Source organism: Lipotes vexillifer, unplaced genomic scaffold (genome assembly GCF_000442215.2).
Source record: "Lipotes vexillifer unplaced genomic scaffold, Lipotes_vexillifer_v1.1 scaffold2030, whole genome shotgun sequence".
Classification (NCBI taxonomy): Eukaryota; Metazoa; Chordata; class Mammalia; order Artiodactyla; family Lipotidae; genus Lipotes; species Lipotes vexillifer.
In genome coordinates, this window is record NW_006791849.1 from 727,143 (window position 1) to 744,033 (window position 16,891).

A 16,891-nucleotide genomic window follows, 5' to 3' on the forward strand; every position below is an offset into this window, starting at 1 on the left:
TGCTGAATCCTGAAGAGCACCCCATTATTCCCCGCGTTTGATTTTCCATCCCGTTTGACCTGAGCTGCCTGGTTCCACGGCTCTGGACTGTGCAGCGTAGCCATAATTCTTGGGAGTCCAGGTGTTCTTCAGCCTTGTCCAGGCCACCACCTAACAGGCACACGTGCCAGGGTGATCAGGTAACTGCTGCTGCTCTAGACGCCACACAGAAGTGGGTGCACGTGTGCTGAGCAGGGGGCTGGAGGTGTACGCGTGCAGGCATCCCCGCAGCAGTCACAGTGTGTCCCCCAGGGACTCGCTGTTCTTGGGGCCGCCCCGCCCCAAGCATGCATCTGACAGCTGAGCCAGCTTTTACTGGATGCTTTTTCTGTTTTGAATTAGCATTTATAAAATTGGGGAGTGTACGTTGGGGGAAAAAAAAAGAAAAACCTGGATTTCTGGCTTCTCTGAAAAAATAGGAAGGTGTGGCAACATTGCCTTGTATGTGAGCTCTTACACAGTAAGAGCGCCTCTCCCCTACCCCAGTCATCCAGTGCATTCTTCAGGCTCCCTGTCTGAGTCTCAGAGACATGAGTTTGCAACACACTGCTCAGGAGCGTTGAGTATTGATCATTTCTTCCCACTTTTCTAAAAGCCCCTTCACTGCACGGCTTTCTTCCTGCCCCTCCTCCAAAGAGAGGACAGAGCCACGGCCCACAGTCTAGATGAAGCCTGGCCAGAGATGCACACCAGTGCGCCCAGCAGACCCCGAGAGCGCCCCTTAGTTGGAGCACCAGGCATGACCCCTCGCCCACCCAGTCATCGTGCACAAGCCCTTTCACTGCCTGATAAGGAAGAAAGGGGCCTGAGAGCCTGCCTCCTTCCCTCTGAAATCCAGTGTCATGAAACACGGGAGAATCTCCTTGATTTCCAAATCTGAAGTGCACACGTCTGCTTTTGCTCCCCCGCAGTGTGATCCAGCTTTGCTCCCTGAGCCCAACCACGTCATGCTGAACCACCTCTATGCACTTTCCATCAAGGTAAGGACGTGTTTGTTACTTACTGTGTTTCTCCAAGTGTGCTCTGAGGCCCCCTAGCGACGGCACTACCTGCAGTATCGATACTTACCTGAAGGGCGGCTTCCGGGACCTGACCCAGACCCCTAGGCTTCTATTCTGAAGGGAGGCCCAGGAACCTGCTTTTACTCAGGCCTCCTGGTGATTCTCACGCTCCCTAAACTTTGAGCCTCCTGACTTAGTCCTGCCTTTGGTGATTTCCGCCTCTTCCTCAGGACGGAGTGATGGTGCTCAGCGCGACCCACCGGTACAAGAAAAAATACGTCACCACCTTGTTATACAAGCCCATATGAAGAGCTGGGGCCAGCCTTGGGCCCCAGGGGGCAGTGTGCACCACCGGGCTCCACGTGTGCATGCTTTTCGCTAGACAGGATGGACTGTAAATTTCCCATTTCATGCTCTTTATTTTATTTTATTTTTTTTTCCTTGCGTTATGCGGGCCTCTCACTGTTGTGGCCTCTCCCATTTGCGGAGCACAGGCTCCGGACGCGCAGGCTCAGTGGCCATGGCTCACGGGCCCAGCCGCTCCGCGGCATGTGGGATCTTCCCGAAACGGGGCACGAACCCGCGTCTCCTGCATCGGCAGGCGGACTCTCAAGCACTGCGCCACCAGGGAAGCCCCCCATTTCATGCTCTTTAGAAGACATTTCATACCCGCCCTACTCCTACTTGAAGGTTTGTCCAGACACAGCAGCTCCTGGAGTGCCTCAGTCTGTAACAGTCCTCTTAGCACCCGGTGGCTGTGAGCCTTGGGGCTCATCAAGGCTGAGGGGGGAGGGGGAGCAGACGGTCTGCACCCCACACCACAGTGCAGAGGACGGTGCAGGTCTAAATTTACATCCTCTGAACTGGTCACGGAGACTTTTCTTAAGCCAAAAAGGAACCCGAGCCACCTTGCTGGTGGAAATCCGGGAAGCAGGTACTGAGGCTGCACAGCATTTCCCATCATGGGTGTGTGCTTGACTTGTCCCTGCTGAGGCCTGGCTGTGGACCTAACGGCAAGTATGGTATTGGTCCTGCCTGTCCTCTGAATTCAGAGCAATAGATCGTCTTCCATTCCCTGCTCCAGGGAGGCATAATTTCTATAGAAATTAGAACTTGTCTAATTTCCAGATGAAGTTTTACAATTGTTTCTTACACTTATGTGCACTAAGTATTTTTTTTTAACCAGAGATGGCCTTAGGGCAATTTTTAAATCACCCCAATTAGACTATAGATCATGTGACCTGTGCTCAGCAATAATCTGTTCTCAGAACAGACTTGGAAAACCACGGCCGGATTTCTCTGTTAAGCTGGAGTATCCTGTGGACTGACCACTGCTAGCTGGAAGGTTGTCCACCTTTTTATTCAAATCGTAATGAGGTGACAGTGTTAGCACGAAAATTTTGGAGAGGCACCCTACCCTAGCCTGTGCCACCTTGCTTGGGACCTCTGGTCCCTCCTTAGCAAAGAAGGCTGTAGCAATTGCTGTTGCTTATTCTGGAAGGAAATTAGAACTTGCGGCAGCCTTCTGAATTTGTGTGAGGAAGACATCCTTTGGACCAAAGCGAACCTCTCCACACGGAGATGCCGGCGACATGCCTGTTAGCAAGGTTCCTGTCCCCAGGTCGGTGGAAGCTGTCGTCCTGCGCTGTGTTCCTGCTGGGAGACGGAGGAACCATATCCCTGGTGTCTTATATTTATTTGGTGAACCTGGGTCTGGGATACCCTTTTTTGTTACTGTTTCCAAAACATTGAATTACTGTCACCTTGATGTACAGGTTTCAATAAAGCTTTGTAAAGATAACAGACATGCGCTTGGAGGAAGGTTTGATTTCATGCAGTCATTTGGAGAAGAGACTGGAGCTCTCCCCGAGCTTTATTCAGTGCAGTGCTTTTCAGTCTTTTTCCCACCTTGGCACACATTGAAAATGGTACCATCCTTGTGGCACTCTGGGGTGAGTGGACAGGGCAGCTCGGCTCCCTCCCGGGCTGAGGGCCTTTCCCTAACCCACCTATTCTGCACACAGATTAGAAGGCCGCTAAGAGGCTGTAAAATTGAGTCCCATGGAACCGCTCGACCACAGGGGAAGCTGAGGAAAAGCAGCAGTGAAGGCCCCTGGCTTGCGCAAGTTGGCAGCATCCCCGGTCCGAGGTCCTGCTGCTGCTTGCTCATTGACACTCACCACAGGGGAGCCTGGGATCATGACACCCTCTTGGAAGACACCAGGATGTTCTGGAGTCAGCTGTTCTCACCAGCTAAAAGGGCCTCTGTCCCTTCTACCAAAAAGATGGAAGGTTACAGTGTCCCTGTAGTAATAAGCCTTTTCTTCCCAGGCATCAGGAAACATGTAAATAAATTTAAGAGAAAAGGGAACCCCTCAGGTCATCTGGTCTACTTGAGGTGGAGAATAGCTTAGAAAGCATTCCTAGCTGGGTAATTAGCCGTCTCACTCTGAAAACCCAAGTGATGTGGGAACCCTATATTTAGGGATTGGAGGGATTATTTAAGTAGACTAAGGAAATATATAAAAATCCTCTATGCAAAACTGAATCAAAACTTTTTTCTATTTTTTAAAAATTATTGAAGTATAGTTGATTTTACAGTACTGTGTTAGGTTCAGGTCTACAGCATAGTGAGTCACTTTTTTGTAGCTTGTGTGTCATTGTAGGTTATTATAAGATACTGGGTATGATTCCCTGTACTATGCAGTAAATCCCTGTTGCTTATCTATTTTATGTATAGTAGTTTATATCTGTTAATCCTGTGCCCCTAATTTGTCCCTCCCCTCCCTTTCCCCTTTGGTAACCATAATTTTGTTTTCTGTATCTGTTTCTGTTTTGTGTATACATTCATTTGTATTATTTTTAGATTCCACATATGAGTGATAGCATATAGTATTTATGTTCTCTGACTTAATTTCACTAAGCATAATATTTTCTAGGTCCATCCACAGTGCTGCAAATGACAATATTTCATTTATTTTTATGGCTGAGTAATATTCCTGTGTGTGTGTGTGTGTGTGTTGTGTGTGTGTGTGTATACACACAACACATCTTAAGTCAGTCTGTTGATGGACACCTGGGTTGCTTTCATGTCCTGGCTATTGTAAGTAGGGCTGCTGTGAACATGGGGTATGTGTATCTTTTCAAATTAGTGTTTTCATTTTTTTCTGGATATATACCCAGGAATGAAATTGCTAGATCATGTGGTAGTTCTATTCTTAAGTTTTTTGAGGCGCCTCCATATTGTTTTCCACAGTGGCTGTACCAATTTACCTTCCCACCAACCGTGTAGGAGGGTTCCCTTTGTTCCACACCCTCTCTAGCATTTGTTATTTGTAGACTTTTTGATGATAGCCAGTCTGACCTGTGTGAGGTATTACCTCATTGTGGTTTGGATTTGCATTTCTCTGATAATTAGTGATGTTGAGCATCTTTGCTTGTGTCATCTTTGAAAAAAATGTCTGTTCAAGTCTTCTGCCTAGTTTTTGATTGGGTGGTTTGTTTTTTTGGTATGGGGTTGTATGAGTTGTTTGTATATTTTGGAAATTAACCCTTGTTGGTTGCATCATTTGCAAATATTTTCTCCCATTTTGTAGGTTGTCTTTTCATTTTGTTGATGGTTTCCTTTTTTTTTTTTTTTTTAATTAATTTATTTATTTTATTTTTTGCGGTACGCGGGCCTCTCACTGCTGTGGCCTCTCCCGCTGCGGAGCACAGGCTCCGGACGTGCAGGCTCCGCGGCCATGGCTCACGGGCCCAGCCGCTCCGCGGCATGTGGGATCCTCCCGGACCGGGGCACGAACCGGTGTCCCCTGCATCGGCAGGCGGACTCTCAACCACTGCACCACCAGGGAAGCCCTGATGGTTTCCTTTGCTGGGCAAAAAGTTTAAGTTTAATGAGGTCCCATTTGTTTATTTTTGCTTTTATTTCTTTTGCCTTGGGAGAGTGAAAATACTGCTGTGATTTATGTCAGAGTGTCTCGCCTGTGTTCTCTTCTAGGAGTTTTACGGTGTCATGTCTTACATGGGTCTTTAAACCATTTTGAGTTTATTTTTGTGGATCAAACATTTTTGAAGTATAATTGAAAATACATAGCTAAGCTCAAAAGTATAAAAGGGATATATTGAAGTACCAGAATTGAAGAAACCGTTGCTGTGTTGGTGAGCTGTGAGCGTGGCCCCTGGCCCCATGGTGGAGACTCAGAGGGTGGGGTGGGGGTGTAGGACCCAGTCATAGGCCTCCAGGACCAGGGTTTGACACCCTCACCTGGATAGGAAGCCCGCTTCATGAGTTGGCCCAGAAAAGCACTGCCTTTTCTGTAAGAGGAGTTAGAGAATCTGGCTGCTGGCCTAAGTCAGGGCTCAGAGGGAGTCGTCAGCCCCAGGCTGCAGGGGGAAACATCATGTTGGAAAATCTCACCTGCAGATCAGCTCTACTCACAAAGTTCAGATAAAGCCAAGCCAAAAATCCAGTGTAAAAACTAATTTGGAGCCAGTAAACCCAGTAAGAGTCCTCTGCAGCCCTGGGACCACGGGGGACTCCCAGGGCAGTAACGGCTAGGGTGGGGAAATGTAGCCAAAACCACAGAACCCTGGGACATGGGTGTCAGCATTCTCCACAGCTGTTTGTGTGTCTAAAAGACTTCATTTTCTTTAAAAAGCAACACAAAAGGAAGTCCCTCGTGGTCCAGAAGACTGCTAACAGACCTAGGTGAAAGTCTCTATACCCAAGAAGCTAAAAGTAATGGAGATTATTTCATGGATATGGAACAGGAGACCCTGTTTGGTCCAAATCACAGGAGCAAAGCCACACTGAGGTGTCCTATGACCCAGGTAATGCTTTTTCTGTTATGGGTGAGGACTGGTTACATGGTTGGTTAAAGTGTAACTGAAATTGCTTTTGAATGAAGATATTTTTTTCCTCCAGAAATGTATATACAAATGAATTTATGGAGCCAAAAGTAAGGTCTTTAGGGTAAAGTAGTATTGCAAGGTAAACAACCATATGTCAGCATATTGAAACCAAAGATCAAAGGACCCAGGCAAGGTCTTTTCCTTCCCTCTGGTCAAAGCCTGGCTTCATGTTAGAGTCGGCCATTCCCCCCCACCATCTGCTGTCCCGGAGTGTGGACATTGGACTGAGATTAGGGATGTCATCCAGTTCAGTGCCTGACTAGCTGTGTGACCTTGGGCAAATCACATGACCTCTCTTAGCCCAATTTCCTCTCCTGAAAAATGGAATGATTCCTAGGGCTCCTTTCATTTCACATTGGGAGCCACAAAGCTTTTACATCATGAATGGGATATGGCCACAGACAGGAAGTCAAGGGCCAGAAAAGGAAAAAGTGCCAGCACTGTAAGCTCAATTAGGAAACCTCCAAGATGCCAAGGGCCAAGATGGGAAAACACAGAACATCAAAGTGATACCATGCATGGCTAAGGTCAGAGACTCAACCATTTTAGGGAAAAGCAAAATTTCATTTTGTTTAACTCAGTTACTTCTAGATGAGCGTGATTTCATTTCTGAGCGTGAACTCAATTCTCCTGATACATGACCCTCCACCAGTGTTTACAAACAGTTTGAGTGCACTGATGAAGACCCAAGTCTCTGGGCCACTCAACCCTCCATCCAGCTTTTTAGCACCTCACCTGATCAGCAAATTAGTGGAGAAAAGAAGCTAGAGCCTTCTACCCTGGGATGCCAATTATAATTGTCTTCAGGAGAAAACAGTAAGCTACGAACGTATGTACAAGTCATTCCAGCTAATTGTAAAAACATCGACAAGGGCCCTCCTAAGAGTGACCGCTGCTGTGAGTCAGACCCTTGGAGAACCAGTGCCCTGCCTCTGGGATCAGCCACTGAGCTCAGCTCCCACAACTGCCTCTTTTTTTGTCCTAAAGACAGCCAGAGGGCCTGAGCCTGGGTGAGGATGCCAGCCTTCTCTACCTGCCAGGAGTGCATTCTACCCATTTCATCTGCAAGACTCAACAGCAAGTGAGAACAAGAGACAGCTCCAGTTGTGTGTACCCTGGATCAACTTTATTTTCCCTTTTTGTGGTTCTCTGAAAGGACAGGCTGAGTTGTGTATAGCAGTAAAGTCATTTCTTTACCTCTAACAACCCCTCTAGGGCAAACAGGAGTTCCGTTAATCATTGACAGACTCAAGAGAAAGCCAAGCCATCTGTGCAGTTCCAGATTTCCACTGCTCTGCCCTCCCAGCTTCGGAAGATAAAAGCCCCAACGTTTGACTAGGAAACTGATGAAACATTTTCTCATGTAAGCACTGTGCCTAGAGCCACAGTCTCCATGCTTTTGGCATCATGAGCAATATTTAAACTGCCAAGAAAGAAATCTGACTGGAACAGGCCGAGCTTCCTCAGCCTCAGCACTATTGACATTTTGGGCCTGGTAACTTTTTGTGGAAGGTGGGCATGCGGGCCACCCTGTGCCTTGTAGGGTATTTAGCAGCATCCCTGGCCTCTACCCATGAGGTGCCAGTAGTACCACCAGTTGTGACAACCAAAAATGTCTCCAGATATTGTCAAGTGTCCTCAAGGGAAGGGAGCCAAGTCACCCCTAGTTTAGAACCACTGGAGCAGGCCAGTCTGTTGTATTGTGAGAACAAAAGCTTAGCTGGCCCCACCCCTGTGGGCCTAGCATTATTGCTTTAGACTTAAACCTGCATGAATATTTTCTAAAGCAAATCACGTTCAAGAGGCCTAATTCTGAAGACAAACTAGATGGTCAGTCCTGTTAAGCACATCATCCCTTTTGGGCCTAAGTCTCCAAATCCTGATTTCAATTATGAAATTTGCTCTGCAAGCTGCTGCTTTAGTCTCGGGAAAATTAAGTTGTAAGAGCAGAAAATGTGCTGTTTAATTTTGTGCTTAAGAGGTAGGAATAGCAGCATGGACGGCTGGGCCTCAGTTTAGGGTGTGGCTGAGTAATTTGTTTCTTTGAGGTCCTTGCTTAGGGTCCAGAGACCCTTTCTGGCACATTCCTCTCGGAACCAAACCACGTTTACTTATGCTTTTGAAGTGTTACGTGGCTGCCAGGAATCCTCAGGACAATAACTGAAGCGGATTCGGTGACTTTTTCTAAATCTTATAAGGAAAGAAAGGTTCCAACATTTGACTTGTTCATCTTCCAAACTACTTTCTTTCTTAGAGTTGGCAGATTTATCCCCAGCGGTAAAAGAGAAAGGAGGAACAGAATAGAATCGCAAGTACGACTCCTGTCACAGGGCAAGTCGGCTACAACCCTGCAAGTCAGAATTTGACTGTGGTCAGATTACTTCATTGGAAAATAAAAATTGAAAGCAACAGGAACCATGAGAAAATTACCATTTGCCGAAACCAATGTTTGTCTAGCTCAACAAAGTTTATACCAACAAAACTAAAGCATCTTAGAAAAATTTACCTTGCAGACTATAAAAATTCATTTAGTTAAAAAGAGAAGTATCTACATTTTAAATTACCTTGATCCGAATTCCTCCCTCCAGAAATCTACATCATTAAAACCGGTGGCATTATCCTAATGAATGAGAAGAATTGAAAGGTGACCTGTTTTTTTGGTTTGTTTGTTATGAACTGCATTATAGGAGAGCTGGGTAATCCATTCTCCAGTAATCCTTTCAAAGTGGCCTGACTGCCGTGAGGAGCTTTCCAGTTCTGCAGTCCTATAAAGTGACCTTAACAGCCATCATGGTTCATTGGAAGGAGTGACCAAACTTCGACAACATCGCACTTCTGGAAGAGAACGTCGCTGGTCTCTTGATTCCAGGAGAGCAGCTTGCTCTAAGCCCTGTGTGGCTCTCCACCCCTCACCCACAGAAGCAGCCTCCCCTGAAAGGAAGGACGGTCCCAATGCCACGCTCCCAAGCTTAGGCTGACAGTGGCGATACTTTGAGTTTTTATGGGCTCTCTTAAGAAAAGAAGAGGTCTTGCACTAAGGCAAACATTTTAGATCACTGCTTTATTTGACTATTTGTTCAACAGAGTTCATTCCTCTCAAGGTGGATCTTGAACCGTTCCTTGTGATCTTTTCCTCGTTCTGAATAAAAAAGGTAATGAAGAAAAAGCCTGTACTTTTGGACCTAGAATCTTATTTATGCTAGTAAGCTTTGACTGCAGTTTCGTGTTACGATATTTCCTGCTGGCATCTCCGTAGTCACACGGAGCTCCCCGCACTCCAGTGAAGATGGCTGTCCACAACTACCACCGTTGAAACCAAAAGTAAGAGTTGAAAAATGCACCTTTTACAATAAAAAAGTAGAAACCAATTCAATTTCCTTTTTTTTTTACGAATATAAAGTTTCTTGTAAATATGTACAGTCTTTGAGCTAGTTCTATAGCAGGAAGCATTTCACAAATGAGACACACGATACACACTTTGAGGGCTAAGAAGCCCATTTCTCGTGGAGATCCTAAATGAGGTGCCAAGACTAAAACACCAATTTCCAGTGACCTCTCCAAATACTTGTGGACCAAGAGACAGAAACTTCAGCAAACATTCAGTCAGATCTGCCCTGGAGAAGGGAGGGGATGCAGCGTGACCCCAAAGACGAAGCAACGCATAGAACATGACAGCATGACACTGGCCAAGGATGCGACAACGTGGAGGAAGGGCCGTGGGCGTTTCAAACAAGAAAGCACTTCGGTTAAGAGACGAGCAGGAAGGAGCCGGGACTCAGGCCAGGTTGCAATCTGGAAAGTGAGCTGAACCATGGACACGGGGGTTAAAACGCGGTCATGTTCGCCAGCTGCGGTGGGAACAGGTCTACCTGTCAGCTTACCTAGGATGTGCCCTGGTGGTTTGAGGTGTGGAGAAGCAAGAGAGGCCTGGTGGGAGATTAAAGGCAGAAATAAGGCCGCTAGTTAGCTTGCCAACTGCGAAGCCTCTAGTTGGTTCTTTACCGGTTGCCAGGAACCTCGCACCGCCGGAGCGGGGAGAAACTGGGTGAGCCGCACGGCACCTAAGGAGGGCTTCCCCGCCCAGCTGGGATGGGAGAGTTGAGCTGCGGCTTCCTTCTCGAACTTCCTGGTCTTAGTCTAGCCCTAGGGAGAGGCTCGTTTGGGAAGTCACAGTTTTCATGGGGTAGAACCTGGTGGATTGTGTGTGAGCAGAGTTGTCCGCGCGGGCGTCGGCAGGGAGGTGTGGAAGTGTGAGGTGTGGTTTGCTGAAATCCTTCTCTGGTCGTAAGGCTTGAGCGTTTGGTTTTTGTTTGTTCAGTGCTACAGACTGCAGCTTGTGGCCGGTGAGTTGGCAAGTCCCAGAGGGTGTCGCTTCGGCGGGAGCTGTGGGATGGAACTAGTGCATTGGCAGAGCAACCCAAGGGGGCAGCCAGGTCGGGGGGCAGCGCATGCAGTGAACCGCCATGCAGAACTCCTGGGGCGCTCTTCCCAGCCCGGGGAGAGTGCGCCATCACGACAGGAGGTGAGTGCCCCCAGCCCCCTCCTGGACCCCCATCGGTGCCGGGCTCAGAGCAAGTCTGTTGCATGCTTTCCTGGCCAGAGCTACATGGAAAGTGGAGACAGCAGGCCCGTGGGTGACGCTGAGGGGCAGGGAGGGAAAAGCTCCTCGTGGCCCCTTGGCCCCAAGTCACTGCCTCTGAGCCGGGCCTGATGGCCTCCGTACATTCGCAGCTGGTGGGCGGGGAAGTCGTCAAGGCCATCAAAGGCAATGAGAACGGTAAACATTTGGCTAAGATGTCACCCTGGGTAAGACAGGGCCATCTGTGAGGATGGACTGGAGGGAGAGTGGACCTAGGTGAGCGTGTGGGAGGTTAGCCAGTGGCAGGGGCTCTTCTGCGGTAAAGACCTGACTGTGTGACCTGCTACAAATGACCACAACAGGAAATACGGTGCTATTCAAATCTATTAAGAAGTCTGTTGTCTTTAAAAAATAAATAAATAAAAATAAAACAGGAAAACAAAAACCCAACCAACCCTAGGATCTTAAAGTAGCTATTAATTAGGATTCTAACCACGTCGTAGTTAGCCCCGGTTGGTTTCCTGTGATGAACTGGTACAGGCTAGAGCTAGGTACAAAAGTTTATGAATGCTTTGAAAGAGTAACAAAGTGCAAAGAGGGTAGGCTGCAGGAGGGTGCCGGCAGCTCCCAGGAGCCCCACGCCCCTCCTGGCTGCAGGGTGTCCGTGCTGAGGCGGGTCTGGGTCCAGCTGCACTGTGGGCACTGGGGTCCCCTTCAGCAGCGTTCCATAGTGCGGTTGGTGTTTTCCTGCAGTTCAAGAGGAGTTGGGTTTTCTGGCTGAGATTTATACTGAAGACTGGTCCCAGACCTAGGAGGAGGAGGGGGTTTTGCCATCAGAGGTCAGAAATCGCTGTGCTCACTTTGCAAACAGGAAGCCCAGACTGGGGTGTGCAGGAGCACGTGGCCTCGCCTTCCTGCCGTGAGCTGAGCTCGCGGAACTCACCGCAGAGTCCCCAACGCTACGTAAGTACTTCTACTGTTACGCACCCCATTTTATCCATAAATCAGAGGAGATAAGGAAAAGCATTTAAACGGCTTTTCCCCCCTCCCTGTAGCGGCAGGGGTGCCAACAGTGAACTGCAGATGGCAGCAGGAGAGTGCGATCCAGAAAACTGGCTCCTGGAACCGGCTGGCCTGCTGAGGAGACACCATGCTCTGGAGCCTCCCCATGCACTTGGGGGGCCCCTAGTCTGCGGCACATCCCTCCATCTTCTCAGTTGCTAACCTAAAAATTACACAGGTAATAAATACATGCACGTGATTTAAAAATTTTGAAAGGTTCGGAGTTCTAGAAGGCAATTGCTGTCACCAGTTCGGTGTAGCCTTCCAGAGAAACTGTTGGGGTGTGTGTGTGAAAAAGTAATAAGGCGTCGAACCTTTTGAATAGCATGTTATCACCTGTGTTTAAGAAAGGTGACTGCACATCCGTATTTGTTTGTATGCAGAGAGGATCTCTAGAAACTGCACGCTGGCGGCCTCCGGAAAGGGAATGCCATAGCCCTTGCAGCTTTTACGGTTTGAGGTGCACACATTATCCGTTTGCGCAGCAGGAAGCCCCTTCTTAAGACGTTCTCTTCCTAAGCTTGTTAAGTCCCGCAGACTCCGAAGTACGGTAGCGGTGCCCCTTCCCTACAACAGTGGCCCCTCGGGGATGAGGAGGGCGCCTCACTCACCTTGTTGACCTGGGACAGCGGGGTCCTTACAGCTCCCACGGGCAGCCGGCCCCTGCTGCCGTCCTCAAACAGCCTCCCGGGGGAGCGCTCCCTGCGCGTGCTGAGCATCCGGCCGGGGGACTTCTCCCGCTCCAGGGGGCGGCCCGGAGACTTGTCCCTGCGCAGCTCTGTCCGCCCCTCGCGGTAGCGGTGGGGCGTGCCGGGCTCTCGCGGGTGGCTGGGGCCTTCGGGGGGCGCCGGGCTGGAGGCCACGCGCTTGGTGATGTGCTCATTGTACGTCGGCGGGCCTCGCTTGTTGGGGCTGCGGTAACGGGAGAGGAAGGTGGGGAGCTGAGCCGTCACAACCCAACGGGGCAGCTTCCTCCTCCTCTGAGCCACCCTGTGCCCCCATCTCACCACGCGTTATTACAAAAAGATCCCACCTTCGAAGCAGATCTTCGAGCTGCTTATATCGACAGTGAGGCCAGGGAAAGAAGGCAGCAGTGACAGCAGAGGGGAATCAGCCTTCCCGGTCTCGACACAGGCTTTCTGCTGAGCGCCCACAGCACGTCGGGCCCTGTGCTAAGCTCTTCAGGTACCTTAACTCGCCAGATCACCCTAACAGCAGCTCTGCAAGCTAGGAAGAGCCGTGACCCTCGTCGTACAGACAAGAAGCTGGAGACACAGAGAGGCTGCGATTCCAGTGCAGGTCAGTGCGACGTCGTACTCCCCATATTCTACCCCGCTGACCCTAGTATTTTCCAGAGCCTAGAGAGCACAGAAGGAAGTCTTCTTTGAGGGGTTAAGCCTGTACTCATCGCTGTCAAGCTGCCAAAGCTGCCCCACTCCTGGGCCTTTGTTGGGTCACCTCTCTTCCCAGGTGGCTTTCCAAGAATCTTTGGGGCATCCGACGCCAGAGGTGTAGGGATCGGGCCTGATATAATTAGGAGACTGAGGAGGGCAGACGAAAACAGTAGAGCTGGCTCAGAAAATGTCTGAACAATTTGTATGACCAATCTAACCCTCCACCCAGCCCTGGATATGTCAGATGAAGATCTGACCAGACACGGCCCTAACCACCTCTCTGAAGAAGCAAGATCCAGAAACACAGACAGACAGGACTGACACAGCCTTCGGCGTCGGTTCCTTCCCACCCCTAACGAGCAGCCAAGGTACTCAGGCCCTTGTTATCTGAGCATAATTAGTGCAAGGAAAAGGCAGACTACTTAAAATGGGAACACCATTTCACAGAGAAGGTTACTTGAAGACATTTTGATTGATTGATTGGGGCTTTATCTTGGAAAAGTAAAAGTAGAAATCAGGAAAATGTATTTTAACCTAGATATTTTTAAAATCTAAATTACAACTGCAGTTACATGCTAAGAATGAACCAAGTATGAATCACACACTGATTTATTCTGCTCTAATTTTCTCAACAAAATTCTATGCTAACATGCTGGGTGACATCCTTCATCAGCAGTGTTGTAATTTTTGCAGCAAGATCGTAAAGTCATTTCTTAAATATTTGACAGTGCCACTGGTTTTCCCAGAGGCCTCTCTTAATCCTTGATATTTAAATCCTTCCCCTTTGGAAGGGACCAAACTTGTTTTTTTAATTATTGGTCTAACTGTAAGCAATCTTTTGTCAATGCCCATAATGGAAAGCAACTGAGCAGCGAAGACACTGACCCAGTTGGGGAGGGGAAACTCTCTAGTTTGAGGGCCAAATCCAGACAGATGCCTGTTTTTATTTAAGTTTTACTGGAGCATGGCCACGCCCATCCGGTTTTTGTGGTCCAACAACAAAGTTGAACAAATGAGACAGGGCCATATGGCCAGCAAATGTGAAAATATTTACTATCTGGACCTTTACAGGAAAAGTGTGCCAGTTCCTTCTCTACAGTAAAATAGATTGGTGGACAGAGCAGAAATAACTGTCTTAAATGGTCAGTCCATTATAAATAATTTCATTCTCTTGTTTCCCTATGCAGCGCAAAATGTGAAAATTCCAACAACCCACGCTCAGAAAGCCAGAACTTTCTTGTGTGTGCAGCAGTAAAATTTGAGATAAACCTTGATTTCAAGATGTCGAAATCTGAGCTATCTTCATCTCTTGTCCTGTGGCTTTGTGATATAGAAGACAAAAAAAGAAATTTCCAGTAAGAGTATCTGATTTGTAATGGAAGAGAAATTATAAAGCGTGTCAGGGGCCCATCGTAAAGTAAGCTCACTGCCCAGAGGAAGAAAAGTGGCTCAAGGAAGGCCATTCGAGAAGTCAGCCTAGATTGATGGGATAAAGGAAAACACTCGTCATTCTGGGCGGAGCGGGCCATTTTCCATCTCCAAATCCCTTAATAACCAATGCTCTACTTGCAAAGAGTTACATTTCCTGCTCTGCTAAACAGACCTGGAGGCAGTGCAGCCTGCAGTGAATCACATTCTCCCAAGCTGGCCTTCTACATTCCGGACCTGCCCAAAGCAGACAGCAACAAAAAGACGGTTTTATAAGCCAAGAGACAACTAAAGGAAACTGCTGGTTTTCCAGACATGCCTGGCAGCAGCAGGAAAACAACAGCATTATTTCTGCCCCTTGTTCACAGGAACTAGAACCATTTTCCATGACAGAGTAAGTTAACTCCTTACAGAGACACCATATCATCTCAAAAGGAAGGTGCCTGGCCCTCTAACTAACAAGTGAGGGGCAGTGGAGAAAAGAAAAAAAATCTAAGTACAGTACTTGGGTTGGCTCTTGGCATGACTGACTTAGAAACTACATAAAATCTAGACATTGTCAGGAGAGGACTACAGCCCTTTGAGCAGTCTCTCCTGAGACAGGATCAAGCCAAAAAGTGAGAAGCAGCTCGTTATTCAGCACTTCTGGTTTTCCAGCAAGTTCCTGGGACTGAAATCACACTGACCAAACATTTCTGACCAACACTTACATTTCAACAAAAGAAACAGACACTAGTCATTAGGACATAGTCTCAGAACATTAAATTGACGACTCTCTTTTCTAAGATCTAAGCAGCATTTCATAACATTAGAGGTGGTTCCTCCACCAAACTGAGTCCCTTGAGAATAAAAACCATCTTGTCTTCAGCTGTGTAGCCCCAGACATTGTGTCTGGCACACGGTAGGGGGTCCACATAACTCTCTATAATAGGGTAGACATGTAGGGTTTATAAACCAGTCCACAAAATTAAAACCATAGGTCAATTAAATATTCCCCTGGGTTAAATAAGCTTATCTCCTTTGTGGACCAGGATCTTAAAATTACACATCTCAAACCTACACGTCGAACCGAATCTGCCTCCGAGCCCTGGGTGTCAAGACAAAGCCAGTCCCACTTCCACATACTGCTGGTGGGATAACTAAAGGGTACAGCCCCTAAGGAGGAAAACTCACCAACATCTATCAAAATTACCAACGCCCATCAATTTCTTTTCTAGGAATTCATCCTCCAGATAGATTCCTAAGCATGCAAAATGAATGTACAAAGTCATTTACTACAGCAACAGACTGGAAACAACCCAAACGTCCACTGATAAAGGAGCAGTTAAATAAGGTATAGTCATGTGAACGAATGCGATGCAGGTGTAAAAAAAAAGAATGAAGAAATACTTCGGATACTGACGTGGCGCAATCTCTAAGACACAGAGGAGTGTGCACAGTATGCCATCGCCTGTATCGAGAAGAAGGGGAAGAGCACTTCCAGAATGGCCGAGCAAGGACTCCCAAAAACCTGTTTCTCCATAGAAACAACAAGAACACTGGCAAAATTGTCAAAATCAACTTTTTGGAACTCTGGAAATTAACCAAAGTCTTGCAACAATTCAGAGAGTGTTTATGCAAGAAAATGTGCAATATTCACCACCCCTGTCTCCCCAGATCTGCAATAGTTTTGAAAGCAACAGCCTTGTAACCAGCTGTGAAAACCAGCACCCTGGTAACCACTGGAGGGAGTACATTAGGACTGGAGCTTCCCAAAAGCCCCAGCCTCAGAAAACTATCACTATCTGGCTCCTCCCTGGAAAAAGACCATCCTCAGGGCTTGTTTTTAATTGAGCTGATTCAGGTCTTCCTCTCTAAAAATGCCCTATCTCTAGACGTTTACCACAAAAAAAAAAAAAAAAATCAATGGCTACTGTTTAACATGGCAAATGCCTGAGGCAGTAAGACCAGCTGGGGAAAAACAAGAGGCCAGCTACAACACACAAAAGGAAGTCCTGCATATTCCTGGGGATCTGCAAGGCCAGACACACACAGGTAAGCCTGTCACATACCCAGGAAAAACCCTGGAAGGCCTCGTCTGTCAGCCACAGCTGACTCTGCGTGCTGAAGGTGTGCCCCAGAACACGCACAAACACACACGGTCGCTCAGCAAAGGGTGGGTTCAGTGCATTTAAGGAAATCTCTTTCTAGTCATTCAGCTGACCACTACCCTAACCAAGCAGAAACTTCAATGGCTGCATGTAGCAAAGGACACAGACTACAGAATTAGTACAAGAGTCACTAAACAAATAGCGACAACACCACACCCAGGGAGGGGAAGGGGGAGCTGATTTGCCACGTTGTATTATTTGAACTGTTCAGTTTTCAACAAGAAAAAACTTACAAGACATTCCAAGCAAGAGTGAGTAAATAAATAAAGTATAGCCCATACACAAGGCCTCATTTCTTCTTTTACCCGGGGCGGGGGGGGGGGC

General features: G+C 47.8%; 2 protein-coding genes across 2 annotated transcripts in view; one reads left to right on the forward strand and one right to left on the reverse strand.

Annotated features, from left to right (window-relative positions):
* PRKAB1 (protein kinase AMP-activated non-catalytic subunit beta 1) overlaps positions 1-1,415 on the forward strand; it is an 8,973-nt gene extending 7,558 nt beyond the window's left edge. The window contains exons 6-7 of the mRNA XM_007464866.1: positions 951-1,019; positions 1,271-1,415. Of these exons, the coding sequence (XP_007464928.1) occupies positions 951-1,019; positions 1,271-1,348 (147 nt within the window). The 3' untranslated portion in view covers positions 1,349-1,415. The remainder of the gene's footprint in view (positions 1-950; positions 1,020-1,270) is intronic.
* A 9,902-nt stretch (positions 1,416-11,317) lies between these two features.
* Positions 11,318-16,891, reverse strand: part of CIT (citron rho-interacting serine/threonine kinase) — a 168,969-nt gene continuing 163,395 nt past the window's right edge. Inside the window, exons 43-44 of the mRNA XM_007464873.1 lie at positions 12,207-12,507; positions 11,318-11,341 (exon numbers count right to left, since the gene is read on the reverse strand). Coding sequence (XP_007464935.1) covers positions 11,318-11,341; positions 12,207-12,507 — 325 coding nt within the window. The remainder of the gene's footprint in view (positions 11,342-12,206; positions 12,508-16,891) is intronic.